Below are 18,034 nucleotides of genomic sequence, written 5' to 3' on the forward strand. Positions count from 1 at the left end.
ATCACGACCGTCGACCACACATTTTGTGGCCGCACCACCGTCCGGCGAACGCCATCGTAGTAATTGCAGTAATTTCAAATTTGTGATACAAACATCGATGTTTTTTTCCCAACATTCGGTGAGTAACCTGATTGGTTAATTAAAAATTTTAAAATTCACAACTATTTGTACATCTTGTTTCATAAATATTATTTAATTTACACCTTGGTAATTATTTTTGATAATCGCCTCGTCAAATATTTAAGCTTAATTATTTACCCCGTAATTTGTTCAGTATGGTAATAAATGTTTAATCACAAAATAGATTTATCATTTATATATTTATGTAATAGATACATGTATAATATGTTTAGGAAACAATCGATTTCATGATGACGCGAAACTCCGAGACTGCGAGTGCTTAAAAAAAGTAATTTTCTTATCAGTACAAACTACAAACTATAAAATTACGAATTCTAGTGTTTAGGATCTAACATAATTTTCTACTTTTGACTAAACTCTTACAATAGTATATTATTAAAAGTAGTTCGTTTTTTAAATATATTTCAATTATAGTGTGGCTGATACGTTATTCGGTGATCAAAGTTTAGTCATTATTGTCGTACTCTCGCGAGAGTTACACGTTAGTTTGCCAGAAACGGGCAACTGCTATTTATTGTAATACCGCATACCTACCTAAATTACAATGGATAGTGCATCAAGACCTATTGACAGTATTGCAGATAATCGCTATTTTTGCCACAGCTGTGATGCCGAAATAGGGAGCGTTGCTGATGTATGTTTTTAAGTTTTTCCATTACATGTGTTAACTATAAAGTTTTTGATTTATACCTGCTAATGCTATAATATCTTCTTTAAGGATTTTACATGCCCGACGTGCCATTTGGGTTTTATTGAAAAAGTTGAAGAGCAACAAACTCCCGAGGAACCAGATGACGAAGATATGGAATTCGCAAATGCACACTTTATGGTATGTTTGATTATTCCATTTTATTAATACTATTTTTGGAGTAAAATATGTGATAACTAATTAGAGATTATTATAGTTGTATACTTAGTTACGTGTCATTCTAATATCTTTCATTGCCTTTGTTATTGTAAAATTCTCATTACTACTTAGTACTTGGGTAAACTTGAAATTTTAATTAGGTGTAGATACTGTTATCAATTTTTATTATTATTGACTTAAGTATGATCATTTAATTATATTTTCAACTTATACTTTTACTCTGGCACAAAATAAAATATACCAGTTCTATGCATAATGATTCATGATAGGTGACTGCAGCTGTTTGTAGGCATATTCTCCCCCATTATTCTTTAAAAATAATATTATTCTGTACTTACCTGACAAACTCAAAAACCGTCCAACTTTGAACCTAGCAGTTTTGTTGGTCAATTGTTCGAAAGGAATATGCTCTTCTGAACAGAAACTTGTTGTTCCCTGATAAATTATATTTTGAAATAGGATATAAATTAGATAAGAATTAATCAAATATTTAAATAAGTATTAAGTATATTAAATTATACAATTTCATATTATGTAAAATCTATTTGTTAAACATCAATAATAACATTTTATTTTTAATAATTCAATTCTTTTGGAAATCGCAGATAGATTGCTTGTATTATATTATATTAATCATTTCAAAAACTAGTTCCCAGTTTATGAATTGGATATTAACTTCATATGCTCATTTGTTTTCTCTAGGTACTTCAAACTAAAAAATAATTATACTTGTGTTTTAATTATTTCAGACATTTGAGGTATTTCTTAATTAAAAGTTTGAGTAATGAATTAAAAATATTATATTTTAATGTTTGGAATTTGGATTATGTTAATAATTATGTTGAGATTATGTAATGGTAAGAGTGATTAAGTTGTTTTATTTGTATTTAAAATGGTATATCTAATGTTAATACTGTCATCTCACATTTTCATACACAAAATATGTATAAGTAAGGGTTAAATCATTTTCGTTAATTCACGATTACAGATTTTTAATGTTAATTATATAACATATGTTTAGGTTAATGGTATATTAGGAGATGATATTGCAGGAAGACGGAGGTCAAATATTCGTCGTCGTAGATTTACAACAAGAGGTCCTCATGTAATGACATTGCAACCTGGAAGGTAAACAAAAAAATTATATTTTAAGTTAAAATTAGATATTTAAACAATCAATAACAATTTTAGTTATTTTTTTGTAATTTAAAAATATTATTTGTGGATACAAGAAACTTTCAAAGTACATTACTATATTTTATACATGCTATGACATTTTCAAATACAATATTTTCGGCAAAACCTAACCTTATGTATTACTAATATCTAATAATATAATAAATTACTTAATAACAATAATTTTATAAATTTACTACTAAATATTTTTATATTGAAATGTGATTATAGGACTTTTATATTTATTATTAAATATACTTTTAACCAGGGCTCAAGACTACTTATAGCACTATAAAACAACTATATATTACGCGTTATAATATTTTTTTAAAAAAACCTTAAAATATGCTAAATATATACAATAAAAAGTTGCAAAATATACTAAAAAACAAATACAATTTGCTGCCTTAATCCATATACCCTGACGGGTAATGAATGGTTGTGGAGTCAAACATATTTATGCGAGAATCTAGGTCTTAAAGATCAATGTAACTTGGAACATTGTTAAAAGTTTTTTAATACTAGACGGGTTTATTTTGTACTCTTATTTCTTCTGCCATCTTGAATACCATGTGTCACACACATAACATGGATCATTTTCATGTAGTATTTAAGCAATGTAGCTGATTATTGCATGTAAGGCTTATCAGTTTAAAAAAGTAACATGTGATCATCTGTCGACTGTTTGTATTTAGAAATAACACCAATATAATTAAATCTGACGAAAATCTCATAAAATTACATGGAAATAATTTAGCTGTGAAGCAACTGCAACAGCAAGATGGCTGCACAAGAAAAAAACAAAAAAAAAATATAGCACTAGATTTTTATTTCTGGACTCCTTTTAGTTTGAATTGAATTTATAGCTTACTCTGCTATAATTTCAAGTTTTAAAAAAAAAATATGCAATTGCTATGAGTTTTGAACTTAGCTTATAACAAATGGTATACTTAATAACAAAACTTGTATACAAGCATAACAAATTCAAACAATATTGCCTATTAAATTATTCTTTAGAGGTCATAAATAAATCCAAAAAATATGTATTATTTCAGAGGCCCAAGGCGTAGTTCAGGTGGGACAATTGAAAATTTAGTAGAAGATGTCATAGTAAATTTTGCTGATTATGCTCGATCGGGTGGAAGTCCAGTGTAAGAAAATTATATTATAATTTTATGTATCAAAACTATACCTCTTGTAAATTAAAATTTCAGCAGTAGATTTTTACTCGGTAATCCTGGTGACTACGTTTGGGGAAGAGATGGATTAGATTCAATTGTGTCACAGTTATTAAATCAGATTGATGGAGCTGGACCTCCACCATTAACAAAAGAGAAAATACAAGAAATACCTACAGCACTTATTTGTCAAGAACATTTGGGTAAAAATACTTATGGAATTATGTATTATAATATAGATTTTAGTTTATAAGTATCTTTGATTGACACGATAAAGCTGTTGATTGAACAAAAATTTACCTAGAATAAAATATGGATTTTAATTTTTAGATATGAAACTCCAATGCTCTGTTTGTTGGGAAGATTTTACAATTGATGAAAAAGTAATGAAACTAGCTTGCGACCATATGTTTCATAGAGATTGTATTATACCTTGGTTAGAATTGGTAAGTTTTGCTTTTTTTATTTTTAAGTTGTATTTGTCACAGTCACTTTTTTCCTCAATCATAAAACGCATGCAATCATCTATAGAGCATCAAGGTTAAATTGATAAGATATCGGTTCCTAAATTAATTACTTAAGTTTACCAAATTACATTTATCGAGTCGTGGGATCTAATCCTACACCATGAATTTTAAAAAAACATTTTGCGGGATAACCCCACTCCACTCCGCTCATCAAAACTTTAAATACTTATAACTCATAAACTACTCACCTCAAATTCGATTTTTATGTATCGAAATACTTAGAAAAATATTCTGCTTTGGAATATAAAATTAAAACCCTATGTTGTCATTCAAAAAAGTAAAAAACTTAAAAAAAAATTAAGGATAAAAAATATTATAAAATATAATTTTTTAATATAAACGTTGTTTTATAAGCAACTTGAAATTATGTAAAATAATATTTTCAAAAAAATTAACACTTTTTGAAAAATTGAGTGTTGTTTGATAAAAGAATCACCTGGTATGTATTTATTTATTTTTTATTATTATTATAACCTAATATTCTTATGGAAAACTCTGTACTAGATACTAATTATTGTATTGGTATTATTAGAATATTTATTACAGATAATAAATTCTAACTTGCATAGTCAGAACTAATTTACGATAGTAAATTTCCCAGGGCTGGGTGATATTAGTCTAGTACTTAATAGATATTGAAAACAAATTATGCAAATAATGGTAACAATAACAAGAGAAAAAAGTTATACAACGATGATGGGTCTATTTTCAAAAACTTCATTAATTTTTTTTATTGTCAGCGTTTTGATGTATTCAAAGTTTTTTAGTCAAAATTCAAATGAATTTGCATATTTTACTAAGTGTTATTAGTAAATCCCTAACATTTACTAGTAAAACTGGGTATCTAATAGGTGATCAGACTTACCTTTTAATATATATGGTGTATGATATTATTATTTTTAATTTTTATGTAGCATGGTACGTGTCCAATTTGTCGTAAATACTTAGCAGATGATGGGTTAAGTTCAATTAATTCGGATCCACTAGGAATCAGTCTAGGTGTTGGACCAAATTTAGCAGCACTCATTAGGTTTGATATATATATTTAATATTTATACATATATTATTTTTGTTAGTTTTTAACCCGTCGTACGGCGCACGGTTTTAGATGTCTCGTTTACGCGCACGGGGTAAAAAGTTACCAGGCGGAAATATATAGATATATAAAGAGAGTTTAGATTACACAGAGTAACATTTTTTTTTTTTAATAATATTTTGTATAATTGTAATATTTGAGGCTATTGAGGTGATCAAATATCCGCATACCATATTACATATTTTATCAACATTTTTAAAATGTCTGGGGTAATTATTTACCCCGTGCGCCGTACGCCAGATTAATGATAGTTGAATTGGATTTGATACTTATAGATTTTAAATTTTAACATATCTTTAAATGATACATTACATTTGGTATCTATAATTATTTTTATTGAATATTTCTACTATTTTATTAATAAAATATTTGTTTAAAACTATTTAATATTACTACATTTGATTTAATTTATTTTATATTTGTATTATTATAGAGCTCGTAGTAACAACCCGCGTAATACTGCTGATCCAGTATGGGGAATGAATGATTATGATATGGCATCTACATCATCTGACTGGCCTACACAACTTGGTATTAGTTTGCCACTGCCAATTGTGTCATCGTCATCAGCTACACAGACTCCAGCCGCAGCATCAGGTATGTCCACTTATTCATCCGTCACAGCTAGAAACTTACGCGACCAACGGTTGTCATCTTCATCTGCTGATGTTGAACCTATGGAAACTGATCATGATCAAAATTTACCTGCGGTGAATAATACAAATAATTCCTAGTCTTTTCTAGTAAATGCAAGTATGATTTTAGTACAATATGAGTTTACTGTATAATACATGAAGATGAAAGAAATACATTCAATTAATAACAATTAACCATACATTTTTATTTGAACCATTTATGAATGTTTATAACATAATTACAATAATTGATGACTATGCATTATTATACTAGTAATTGACAGTTAGTTATTTCAAAAGGTATTTTGTATATATATGAATTCTTTTGTATGTGAATTTATATGTATTTCAATTACACTGGTTTAAATCACCCGAGTCTCAATTGTAATTAGTAACTTATCAAATACTTTTAATTTATTTATTAGTAGACATTATAATGCTTGTTTTCTACCTAACTGGTAAATTTCAATTTTACCTATTGTTTGTTGAAATTGTTATGTCTTTTTTTTTTTTTCATTATAAAACATAATTTGAATTATGTTTATTTATCTACACTATATATTATATAATATATTATTCAATATTATGAAACTGAATTCGTAATTTTAATAAATAATTTAATTTATACTTTATGCTTTTAATACTATAAACACTATAATGGGCTAAATATTAGAAAAATGAAATAAAATGTGTACAAAATATCATCCAATGTAGATTTAGTATAATTTAATATTATAATTTTTGTGTTTTATATGTATTAAACAAGATAATATATATATATATATGTATTAGAAACAACATAATGCTGTAATTTGTTGAATGTTAATTTTTTTAACTTCACATTTATAATTTTTCTATTTATAATTTTTTATTAAAACCACAATGGTTTTTTTTAAAATTATATTACATGATTGATTATTTATATTTATTAGTGGAAAGCATATGTGTATAGTCATATTTGGTTAAATTATTGTTTCTTATTTTCATAAGCCATTTTATGATATCCTAAAATGTATTTGAATTCTTTCGCTTAGACATAAATAGAAAATAAAAGTTGTAAATAAAAATATTACATAACTAATCAATATTGTTGGAGTTATAAATTTAATTAAGCCAATGTGTATTATATTATGAACTAGTTAAAAATATGTTTGAGAATTTAATAACCTTAACTAGATCATCCATTTAGTAGTAAATCTATTAAAATCATCATGATTTAAAGTTCTAACTATACGTTGATAATGTAAACTATAACAAATAATAAATTGGAAACTCTGGATGATGCACAGTAAATTAAAATTACCATAATTTATATTTATTATTTATTATTATTAATTAAATAAATATTAATTATTTTTACAAACATACTGCATATAATAATGTGTATATTATATTGTTAAAATCCTAATCACATTACTATGAAGGGAACTTTCATCAGCCAGTGCAATGATTCAAATTCACATCATAGTACCTTTACAATTAGAGAAATACAAGTTCTAAAATATTAAAATTATATTACTATTAGAGGTGTCTCTCACTTGCCGGGCGATTGCTCTACCACTGAACTACCCGACTGCGTAGACCCATAATGCTATCTCCCCCAGTTAACGGGAGTTTACAAGTTTATTGATGAAAGTTTTATTATTTGAGATATATATATAATTTAATCATCAAATTGATATGATTGATTATAATATAAATGTTAATTATATCAAAAACATTGTTCAAAATTAATATTATTATTTTTTTTTTTTTTTATTTGTTTATTGAAATGACCTTAAGGTCTTTGTCAATGCTTATCACAAGTGGATAGTGGGGCCATTGAACATGACTACCACCATTTTTAGTGAGTTAGTTCTAGGTCGCCATCTAAAATTTTTCTATAGAAGTCATTGGAATTGCAGACGTTATTTCTGGATCCTCTGAAAATTGGTATGGTGGTGGTGGATTTGGGAATTCAGAAAGTTGAATGTTTTGTACAAAAATCATTCCATTTTCTGGATTGTGAAAAGATGTATTCTGAGGCACAGTATATAATTGGTTGCTTGGAACTACTAGTTGAGCATATCCAGGAACCGAAATTGGCTCATTAACACCCACAGACGGTAAAGGATTTGATTGTTGAAAAGAATAATCAAATTGACGATCATTGCTAGCTATTGTCAATGGTATGCTACCCAATTTTATTTTAATAGAAGCTATTTCATTTAAATGTGCACCTTTAACATGAGCCTCAACCTACAATAATAAAAAATATATTAATTCAATTATTTTCGTAAAACAATAATTATTCAGCATAATGTAATTACATTTAGAAAATATTTATCAGTTATAATTTCGCAATGTTTTAAATTGGGTACAGTCAAACCATTCGGAATTTGAAGTTGTTCCACACGTGTTTTCGAATTGTGTTTTTCTACACCATCTATATATACATTAACAATCTCATTGTGTTCATAGTTTATTTTACTACTAGGGAGCTGTGATCTATATTCCAAAGTCTATAAAACAACAAATTCTTAAAATCTCTATATATAATAAATAAGATATGAGACAATTAGTACTCTATCCAGCTTTATTTTAATAGTATCCACATCTACATTGCTGTTGTTATCCAATTCAACTGTAACCGGTATAGATTGTCCAGGTATAAAACCACTAACAGGAATATGGGCAACCAATGTCATCGGGCCAGATTTACACAAACAGCAACAGTAATACTTTTCTTTTGATGCTGTCTTGGGTTTCTAAAAAAAAAAATACAAATTAACTAGGGTCTACGGTAATAATAATAAAAGTAGAACACGCAGACCATAATACAAACTTTTTTAAATTTTGTGTTTTTACATGAAATTTAATTGTGAAAATAGCATGATTTTATTGGTTAAAAAAATAAAACATTTATATAATTATTATTAATAATTGTTATAGATCAGCAGTTGAGAACCTTTATGTGAAGGTGACCCAAGATATTTGCCCAATTTTTCGGGAGTTTCCCGAAATTACCATTTTTTAATGTTCCTAGTGCGTCCAGAAAAATGTATCATCTGAGTGCGTCCCAAGAAAAAAGGTCATATTTTATACATAGCCCGAATGCGTCCTAGTTCATTTAGAATTACCAGGGTGTACAACGAGGAGGTGAACTGGCTTACACCCCAAAAATATTACTTTTTTTTATTATTATTATTATTTATTTTTATGATTATTATTATTTATTTTTATTTTTATTATTAATTTATTTTTGCTTACACTGTTAAGATTGGGTGAGCGTACAATTTAAAAAATGTTTGTTATTATCATATCTATATAGGGTGGTGTTTAAATGCCGTTTATATTGTCTTTGATGTATGTAATTTTCTTGCACATACTTCTTTTTGGGTTTCTTGTTGTTTGTGTGGCCGTTTAGTTTGCTATTTTTGGTGTCAATTTGAATTTTTTATTAATATTTCCATTAAAAATGTATATATAACTAGGTAATTTCCCTACCGTTTCCAATGTTTTACAGTCATAAATGTACAAATGATAGTATTATAGTTGTACATTTGAACCACCATATTCGATCGTCAAACATGTAGGTATCTTAAAAGTTTTTATTCGATTAGTTTATCTTAAATAAGTAGGTACCTATAGCAGCTGTGGACCAAGGATGCACTCGGGTTATTCATTATAATTTGTTGATAAGATGGCGGACACACTCGGGCACTGTAATATAATTTATCGATTAAACTGCGGACATACTCGCTTATATAAAATAAAATATTTTTGTTTTTAATATTAAGCATTCATTTTTTAAATTTAATTTTGGGATCTAAATTGACCTAATGATTTCAGTTTAAAATAGGTGCCAGGCTTTCCTAAAATTGTGTGCTTATGGGTAAATAAAAAATGCTAATATTATAATATATAGGAACGTAATAGTACGTATGAAGCAGTGAAAGAGTTAATATTAATGATGAGGATATCCCAGCCATAATAGACCATATCATACTATTCCATATTTATAATTAGGTAGTACATCAAACGGTGGTAGACCTCATTTTGGGAGATAGCAGTTTCATATTTAGGTACTTGATCGTCAAATACAAATTACATCATTCATTACAAGTGGACTCCGGTAATTACAGATGACAGACATATATTGTTAGGGATTTATTTATTTATTATTTATTAGGTATAATTTCTGAATAAAAATATTATACTTACAGCTAATGATGGTTCATTATTTAAATGTATAAGAGAAATAACTTCAAACATTATTTTTTCCTCTACATTTGTTCTCCAAGGTATATTAATTTTGACTTTTGCTACATAAAATACTTTTCCATGAACACCTTTAAATGTTGATGGTAACTCGTCTGGTAAAGAAAAATTAAATGGATAGACATATTCACCAACTTCTAATTGTGATTCACCTTAAAAATAATAATTAAGTATAAACAAATAAATAACATATCAAATTGCATTATCAATGGTGAACTGCTTAAGTAAGTGTAGGCCAAGAGTAAACCTATGACATGCGGATTATGCATTAGGATGAAGACATGCAAAAACATTTTTGTTTCATTTTATAAATTGTATAGTTACTAATTATAGCATTTTGAAAACTTGGAACACTTCTAAAGATGATATAAAAACTTCCTTAAATACTTTGTTTGTACATTTTGTAACTAATCTCAACAACATAACTCCCTGATGAGACAAAAAAATAAAAATTATTTGTAGTGTGAACACATTGCTGGCATTATTTTTTAACACTAATTACAGAGTTTTGGATCCAAGCGCACCCACAGGATAAAATCCCACCTGGGCAAGGTATAAGAATTACTTACAATATAATAATAGTTTTAGTGATATTGATATCAAAGTGAATAAATGGTTCACCGCCCCTGGTATAGGTACTACAATAATTTATTATAAAAATAATAATTAAACAAATCATTTCTACATTCTCACCTTTTGCACCTTCCAGAAAAAATTTATTTTTAAAATATTCTTCTCTTGCAGAATAACTAACTGAATGGTTTTCTCTTCGATTATTATTATGAGTCCGAGATTTGGTTTCAGTCCATCTGACATTAGCTTCTCCTTGGAATTTTAATTTTATATCTATAAAAACATCCAGTAATAGTCGCTATACACATAACATATACAATGTACTAATCTACCACAAGCTGCCTAATAAATCACTTACTTTTGATTTTTACTGAATTACTAATCACAATTAAAACTCGTCCAGTAATGGTTTGACCAGGTGTAAATACTGCTGTTGGATCATCAAAAATTATCTGTACATTTTGCACACCCATTATAATTTCAAACAGATATTTGATATATTCTGTAAAAGTCAACTGTTGAAGATCAGACTGATGACAATTCAATAGACTGAGATCTAAATTACAATACAGTCGAACGTGATTAGCTCAAAATTAAAGGGACTGGTCAGAAACTTTGAGTTGTTCAAGAATTTGAGTTATCCAATGATAATACAACTGTGGGAAATTCTAGAGACCGGGAAAAAATTTGAGGTATCAACGATTTTGAGTAAAAGAAGTGAGTGTACCACGTTTGACTGTACAAATAATGAATTGTTAATTGGAAATATGAATCATCCATCCAAGACTGGCAAGACTTTATCTAATCAGCTATTAGAGTGCTATAAAGCACTTACTTGTTAGGCTTTGTCTAGAGTATTTGAATAGGTTTTAAGTTGTCTGCCTATATTAAATCTCTCTCAACCGTTTGTTCTGTTTTGGAGTATGGGACAGTAGTCTAGGATCCGATCACTAATACAGTAATACTCAGTGTTGGGTAGTAATGTAACACAAATTACAAATTACTGTAATGAAATTTTTTTTGCAGTAATGCTGTAATAATTTCATTCTATTTTATTTAAATTATTGCAATTGTAGCAAAATTATTAATTACATTTTAAAAATATATCTCTATGAACTAACGTGTTATTTTCCACAATAAGTTATGAATGTAGAATAAATGATAAAAACTAGGAGCTAGGGTGACTGAGCAAAATTAAAAATCAATTAAATTTATTTACGATTCCAAAAGTTTTAGATAATAATCAACAATATTATAACTGATTCCAGGAATTAATATTTATAGATTTTTTTTATTAACATATAACAATATAGCTAAATCATCAATGTTGTACCTATACAGCTATACAATTTATATAATAGTTTACCTACCGCTTCTTAATCATTATGGACTGATTTTGTAACTAATTTTTTTTTAAAGTAACATTATTTTTAACACCATACTTTTTTGAATGAAAAAGTAACGAAATGTGATAAAATATAATGTAGAGTAACGTGAATGTAATTTAAATGAAAATATTTAATGTAACGAGTAACGTAAAGTTGACAGACATAGGATGTTGTTTGGCCAATGAGGTCCCATCATTTCTCATTTGATTTACTGTTATTTATTATTATTACTATTTTAAGTGTTGTAAATATTACAATTATTGTATTATTTCAATTTAATTTTCTTACTATTTTTTTTTGTTATTTCTATAAATGTTGTCTGTTTAACTCTAAGTTCCAATATATTTTAATTTGGGTTCAAACAGTATAATATATACAAAAAAAACTTTAAATTTAGTGGTCTATAATCATCATGAAATTTTGATGTGGTTACTGGTGACCATAGTGACCATCTACTAAATATTTTTGGTAGATATTGTGAATCATCTCCTGAATTGTGTTGTCCTCTGGATAATGTTAAATGTTAAAAACTCTTGAGTTTTGGACCTACTTTTTACTTCAATTCAGGCCTATTCAATTAAAAAAAATCTGTGACTCGTTTATACGTTACCTTTTAACATCCTGAAAAAAGGCTTTATAGTAGTTACATGATATTAGCACTCTCTACATTTCATCTCTGGCTGTGACATTTGAATGCCAATTTAAAGATAATTAAATAAATATATAAAAACAAAGTATACATTTTTTTAAATAGGCAGTATCAAAAGAGTCATAAGTTAGTTATTGAAGATTCATCATAATATAAGTACGAATACAGCTAATTGATTTCTAAAACATATTTAAACAGTTATAGATACAAATGTCGTTTTAAATAGCAACCCATTTCTAATATCATAATTTTATATTTTGATTTATATCACAACAATTAATACAAACAGCTTTTGTCTTATTTAAAGTGAATTCATTTTTAATTTTTCTTAAAAATGTCTATGATGTCAAGAAGTGTTTAGTAGGTTAGTAGGTAACTACAATCGGAGGGCAGACATACACTGATTACAGTCTTTGCAGTCTAGACTGCAATGGTGGTATTAATAGTAATGTAATATATTGTAACATTACTCAACAACTATAGCTACATATTATTTACCCAAACAATTTCATAGGAATCTCTCAGATTTGAAATATTCAAAATACCTATTTTTAATTTTTATATAACTATAACTTATAAGATACAGAACACTCTTTTTATGGCATTTGCGATTTGCTGACTGATATTTGAATAGGTTTTTTTTATGGAAGAATCTCATCTAAAATATTTACGTAAGCAAATATTTACACATTACATAACACTATATAATACATAGTATGAGTACCTATGGTTTATGACTGTTGTCTATTTTTCAGCATATTATACATTTAAAAATAGTCTATGGATAGATATGTCAATAAAAATTGATAATAATGAAATATACATATAGGTACAATTATAAAAAGCTAATATTAAAACTAAGATATTGATTTTATGACGTTATATAAATGCAAATAGTGTGAGATAACCACTAGATTCTAGATATAATATTAACAACTTCAATAATGGTTAATATAGATAAAAAGTAAAACAAATGAAGAGTTTTGTGGTAGTATTATTATTTATATCACATATATTATTTATAAAATTAATTATAAAAAAAAATTTTAATATAATATTATATAGGAATCACAACAGTGTATTATATTATTATTGTAGTATCTACTATTTAAAATATTACATTAACAAAATTTAAGATATGAAGGAACTATATATTTATATAAAATCAAAAAATGAATTGTAGATTATTACAATAATTTTATTCAATGTTCATAAAATAATATGAATTAAATACTATCCTCAGCCATCACAATTAATAGTTATGTTCTTCATAGTAAATTTGTAGTAAATTATTAATATGTTATTAAATTTTTAATTTATAATTTACACCACAATATTATCTTTGTGTCACCTTTTTCTTTTACAATTATTTTTAAGAGGATGTTGGCGCACCATTTGATTTATCTTCTGGCCCATGTGCAACATAACAAATTTATGTTTAGTAGAACTATCCCTGTGCTGTTGCTTTTATATTAGAGTGAATTCACCTATTATCAAACTTTAAGCTAAGAACATTACCTGTGTCCATAGGCGGAAATCTATTAAAATTTCAGGGGGGGGGCTAACTTTATTAACATCAATGTGAGCTTCTATTCTACAAAACTAAAAAAGAAGGGGCTTAAGCCCCCTCAAGCCCTCCCAATTTCCGCCAATATTTGTGTTCCTACGTTGGCATTTTTACGATATTCTAATTGTTATATAATTTATAAACATTTTTAAATAGTAATAATGTACATAACTTATATACAAATTTAAATATCATAAAATAGTTAACATGGGGACATAGGTAATGTTCTTGACTTAAAGTTTGATAATGGGAAGATTCACTCTAATATCAAAAGTAACAATACAGGGTAATATTCTACATACTCATAACTCACTTAAACATTAAAATATCGTAAATAACCAATGGAGAGAACACAAATAATGTTCTTACCTAAAAGTTTGATAATAGATCAATTCACTCAAATACCAAAACTAACAGCATACTATTTAAACTGGTGAACGAAAATTTGCTATGTCATACGTGTGTAAGACGGAGACAAAATATCATGCGGTAATGACTTCTTCTTAAATATTTAAACTTATGTATCATGTATCTATGTAGGACTTGACATTTCATTAAATTGTTTATTTAGTCATGTACATAATATCATATATTTAATATGCGTAATATATACATGTATAATACTATTATGTAAAATACATGTATAATTGGCTTCAATTTAGTTAAAGTAAAGTTAATTTTAATTTAACAGGTAGTCAGATAATCTGATAGTTGAATAGCATACATTGGTATTTGGTAGTTGAGTAAATTGGTTCTATAAATCTAATGGTTTAATATTTTCTGTGGAAGTGGAAAAGGAAGTTATAACTAAACAGATAATGTACTAATAGATGGTACTTGTATATCAGTTGCTATTTCTGGATCTGAAAATTGGTATGGTGGTGGTGGATCTGGGTATGCCGAAAATTTGATATGTAGTGAACTATTTTGTCCGAGAATCGTCCCGTTTTCTAGATTATTGTGTGGCGCAGAATAAAATTGGTTACTTGGAACTACTAGATGAGCATATCCAGGAACAGAAATTGTCTCATTAACATCTACAGGTGGAAGAGGATTTGTCGGATGTTCGCTTGAAAAATAACTTTGGTTCGATGGTTGAAAAGAATAATCAAATTGACGAGCATCAGTAGCTATTGTCAATGGCATATCACCCAATATTATATTAACAGAAATTACTTCATTTATGTATCCACCATTGATACAAGCCTCGACCTACAAAAAAAAAAAAATTAATTAAATTATTCCCATAAAATAATACGTGATGTAATTACATGTAGAGAATATGTATCAGTTATAATTCCACAATGTTTTAAATTTGGTATTATCAAACTACTTGGAATTTGAATTTGTTCCACGCGAGTTTTCGAAGTGTGTTTTTCAACACCATCTATACATACATTAACAATCTTTAATGCTTTACATTTTATTTTGCTACTCGGGAACCGTGCTTTAAATTTTAGTACCTATATAATAGAACACAATATTCTTAAAATCAAAAATTAATATTTATTACCTTACCTAATATATTATGAGAAAATTATTACTCTTTCCAGTATTATTATAATAGAATCTACATCCACATTGCTGTTGTTATCCAGTTCAACTGTAACTGGTATAGATTGTCCTGGAACAAAACCAGTATAAGGAACATAGACAATCATTGTCATCGGTCCAGACTTGCAACAACAGCAACAGTAAAATTTCTCTCTTTCTAGTATTTTAGGTTCCTAAAAGTATAATTTTAATAGTTGTATTTAAAAAAAAATGTCTAATCAAACTAAATTGTTATTTATGACATTTTATTTAATGCGGCATTATGGCATTGAAATTAGTATTGCTATATAGTATTTCATATATTTTTATGTACTTTTGTTAGTTGTTTGGTATATATTTAATATTTGTACATCATAGTGAGTATATTATATACTCAATGACAATATGTATATGGTGTGTATAAATTGAAGGTATAAAATATAAATTATAAGGAATTATTCTACCACGTTTTATTTACAAGTATTCAAATGTACAAGTACAAATACATGTTATGTATGGTATTCTCATATTTATGAATAACTATGTATATTTTATTTACACATTAAATATTAAATATATAAATACATTCAATAACATGTAAAATTTGACTTTTAAAAAACATTCCATACAGAACTATTGACTTGATCATGTAACAAATCTTTGTTGTTACATTTGTTATTAATTTTCTTATGCGGAGGAAATCTAAACCAATTTGTTCAAGAAGTCATGGAGTTATTAACGCGATATACATTAAGCGCTGGCGGATTGCACATCTTGGTTGGATTTGTACACAATATGAGATACACCGATGACAGCTTTTGTGGACTGAGGTAAAATCAACAAAAATATACCAAGCTCCATATTGATATTCTCATAATTTGGCTAAAGTTTAGTTTAACACACACGCCCTTCAAGAAATTAAAAATATTTTGGAACTTGAAGATTTCATGGTGCTTAGGGCAATTAGAAATGTTCTCTTTGATCCTGTTTTAAAGTTAGATATTGATATTTATATGTGGGTAAAGGTGTACAGCCAATGCCAATCCCCAATAGCCATTTTTAATTTATAATTTATCAATCATGGAATCCACCCATAGGTAAGTGATCCAATTACCCCCATATTATCATTATCTCTTTATTTCAAACCAAAATCTCGAGTCCAAGCTACTTTTTCACATTGCACCATAGTTTTTAAGTCGGTAAAAAAGTAAGTTCCAGTAGTTGGTTTTTAGTTTCTCGTGGGCATGGTTAAACTAAACTTGTTCCAATATTACAGCTATTGCATTAAATCTTTGAAGATATAATAATAAACATGTTTTAACTAATACTTACTGCTAAGGATGGTTCATCATTCAAATGTAAGGTGGAAATAACTTCAAATGCAATTTCTTTACCTTTCTTAATATCCCAAGGTATATTAATTACTACTTTAGCTGTATATTGTACGCGTCCGTACTCTTCTTCAAATGTTGACGGTAAGTTATCAGGTAAGGAAACACTAAATGGATAAACATGATCCCCTTCTTTTAAAAGTAATTTTCCTAAAAATACAAAAATATTTTTTTTTAATTGGAAAAATCCTAAATTTAGTGTTTTGTTTAATTATCTACTTAGTGTTATTTTATTTATAACATTTATAAATGCTAAGATCCGAATAAAATGCAAGAAATAGCAATGTATACAATATTTTACTAAAGGTATCTTTTATTATCAAACTTATTTAAAAAAAATTGTATATAATTATAATTTCTATAATATGAGAAAAACATAGATTTAAAAATATACAAAAATACTGAAGAATACCATGTTTGATGTGTATTAACATTTTATTGCCACATTGAGATGAATTTTTCAAACAAGATATCAGACCATATAAATACATAACATAATGGATTAAATGAATAACTCACCTTCCCCACCCACCAATATTATTTTGTGATTAAAATATTCTTCTTTTGCGGTATATCTTTCAGTTTTAGTCTTATTATGTGTAAGGCTATGCCTTCTACTTCCATTCTTACTATTTCTTCGGGTCATAAGATTATGTTCTCTCCACAACACATTACCTTCTCCTCTAAATTTTAATTTTACTTCTGAAACATAATAAAACATTTATTTTATACACCTAATTACCAGATTTAAATTACCCACTTTTTATTTTAACAGAATTGCTAACAATAATTAGAACTCTGCCAGTAATTATTTCACCAGGGATGAAAACTGCTGTTGGATTATCAAATATAATTTGTAAATTGTCAATACCCATATTGTTTTAGCTAAAACTATGTGAATTTTTAAACATTGTATTAAAATGAACTAATAAATATACTTATCATTACTAATTTTGGTATGCTCTTATACTGAATAGTTGTTGACAGTTGAAGAAATAATAGGCTATAATGTTTATTAATTTATATAATAATATAATGTTTGGATAACTAAT

General features: G+C 27.1%; 3 protein-coding genes across 5 annotated transcripts; 1 reads left to right on the plus strand and 2 right to left on the minus strand.

Annotated features, from left to right (window-relative positions):
- The first annotated feature begins 4 nt into the window (after window positions 1-4).
- LOC132950173 (E3 ubiquitin-protein ligase RNF126-like) lies at window positions 5-6,986 on the plus strand. Of its 3 annotated transcripts, none has more exons than XM_061021440.1 (10): window positions 5-118; window positions 354-409; window positions 556-775; window positions 860-970; window positions 2,031-2,137; window positions 3,241-3,336; window positions 3,403-3,566; window positions 3,694-3,809; window positions 4,805-4,920; window positions 5,420-6,986. In XM_061021440.1, exons 3-10 carry the CDS (start codon window positions 686-688, stop codon window positions 5,718-5,720), a joined length of 1,101 nt encoding a protein of 366 aa, XP_060877423.1. In that variant the 5' UTR covers window positions 5-118; window positions 354-409; window positions 556-685; the 3' UTR covers window positions 5,721-6,986. The 3 variants fall into 3 exon arrangements, with proteins under 3 accessions (XP_060877423.1, XP_060877421.1, XP_060877422.1); XM_061021438.1 differs by having other exon boundaries at window positions 13-118; window positions 3,400-3,566; XM_061021439.1 differs by lacking the exon at window positions 5-118 and adding an exon at window positions 133-278 and having other exon boundaries at window positions 3,400-3,566.
- Window positions 6,987-7,103: 117 nt separating this feature from the next.
- On the minus strand, window positions 7,104-12,477 carry LOC132950171 (arrestin domain-containing protein 3-like). Its single transcript, XM_061021434.1, has 7 exons — window positions 12,453-12,477; window positions 10,813-10,956; window positions 10,575-10,727; window positions 9,825-10,033; window positions 8,186-8,368; window positions 7,931-8,122; window positions 7,104-7,859 (listed from the first exon to the last, which is right to left on the minus strand). Exons 1-7 carry the CDS (start codon window positions 12,460-12,462, stop codon window positions 7,491-7,493), a joined length of 1,260 nt encoding a protein of 419 aa, XP_060877417.1. The 5' UTR covers window positions 12,463-12,477; the 3' UTR covers window positions 7,104-7,490.
- Window positions 12,478-12,609: 132 nt separating this feature from the next.
- LOC132950168 (arrestin domain-containing protein 3-like) lies at window positions 12,610-18,034 on the minus strand. The gene is made up of 6 exons (XM_061021432.1): window positions 17,743-18,034; window positions 17,502-17,684; window positions 16,924-17,132; window positions 15,603-15,785; window positions 15,330-15,521; window positions 12,610-15,270 (listed from the first exon to the last, which is right to left on the minus strand). The coding sequence occupies exons 1-6, from the start codon at window positions 17,855-17,857 to the stop codon at window positions 14,866-14,868; spliced, it is 1,287 nt and encodes a 428-aa protein (XP_060877415.1). The 5' UTR covers window positions 17,858-18,034; the 3' UTR covers window positions 12,610-14,865.

The sequence above is a fragment of the Metopolophium dirhodum genome, chromosome 8 (genome assembly GCF_019925205.1).
Source record: "Metopolophium dirhodum isolate CAU chromosome 8, ASM1992520v1, whole genome shotgun sequence".
Lineage (NCBI taxonomy): Eukaryota > Metazoa > Arthropoda > Insecta > Hemiptera > Aphididae > Metopolophium > Metopolophium dirhodum.

Bases quoted from the DNA above. Each gene is read 5' to 3' on its own strand.
- LOC132950173 (XM_061021438.1), top strand. From the start codon at position 686: ATGGATAGTGCATCAAGACCTATTGACAGTATTGCAGATAATCGCTAT. The intron at 971-2,030 runs GTATGTTTGATT...ACATATGTTTAG, and splicing joins TCGCAAATGCACACTTTATG to GTTAATGGTATATTAGGAGA. The intron at 3,337-3,399 runs GTAAGAAAATTA...TTAAAATTTCAG, and splicing joins CGATCGGGTGGAAGTCCAGT to CAGTAGATTTTTACTCGGTA.
- LOC132950171 (XM_061021434.1), bottom strand. The intron at 8,123-8,185 runs GTACTAATTGTC...GTTGTTTTATAG, and splicing joins TTAAAATAAAGCTGGATAGA to ACTTTGGAATATAGATCACA. The intron at 7,860-7,930 runs GTAATTACATTA...TTATTATTGTAG, and splicing joins CTGATAAATATTTTCTAAAT to GTTGAGGCTCATGTTAAAGG.
- LOC132950168 (XM_061021432.1), bottom strand. From the start codon at position 17,857: ATGGGTATTGACAATTTACAAATTATATTTGATAATCCAACAGCAGTT. The intron at 17,133-17,501 runs GTGAGTTATTCA...TTGTATTTTTAG, and splicing joins AATATTGGTGGGTGGGGAAG to GAAAATTACTTTTAAAAGAA. The intron at 15,786-16,923 runs GTAAGTATTAGT...TTATACTTTTAG, and splicing joins ATGATGAACCATCCTTAGCA to GAACCTAAAATACTAGAAAG.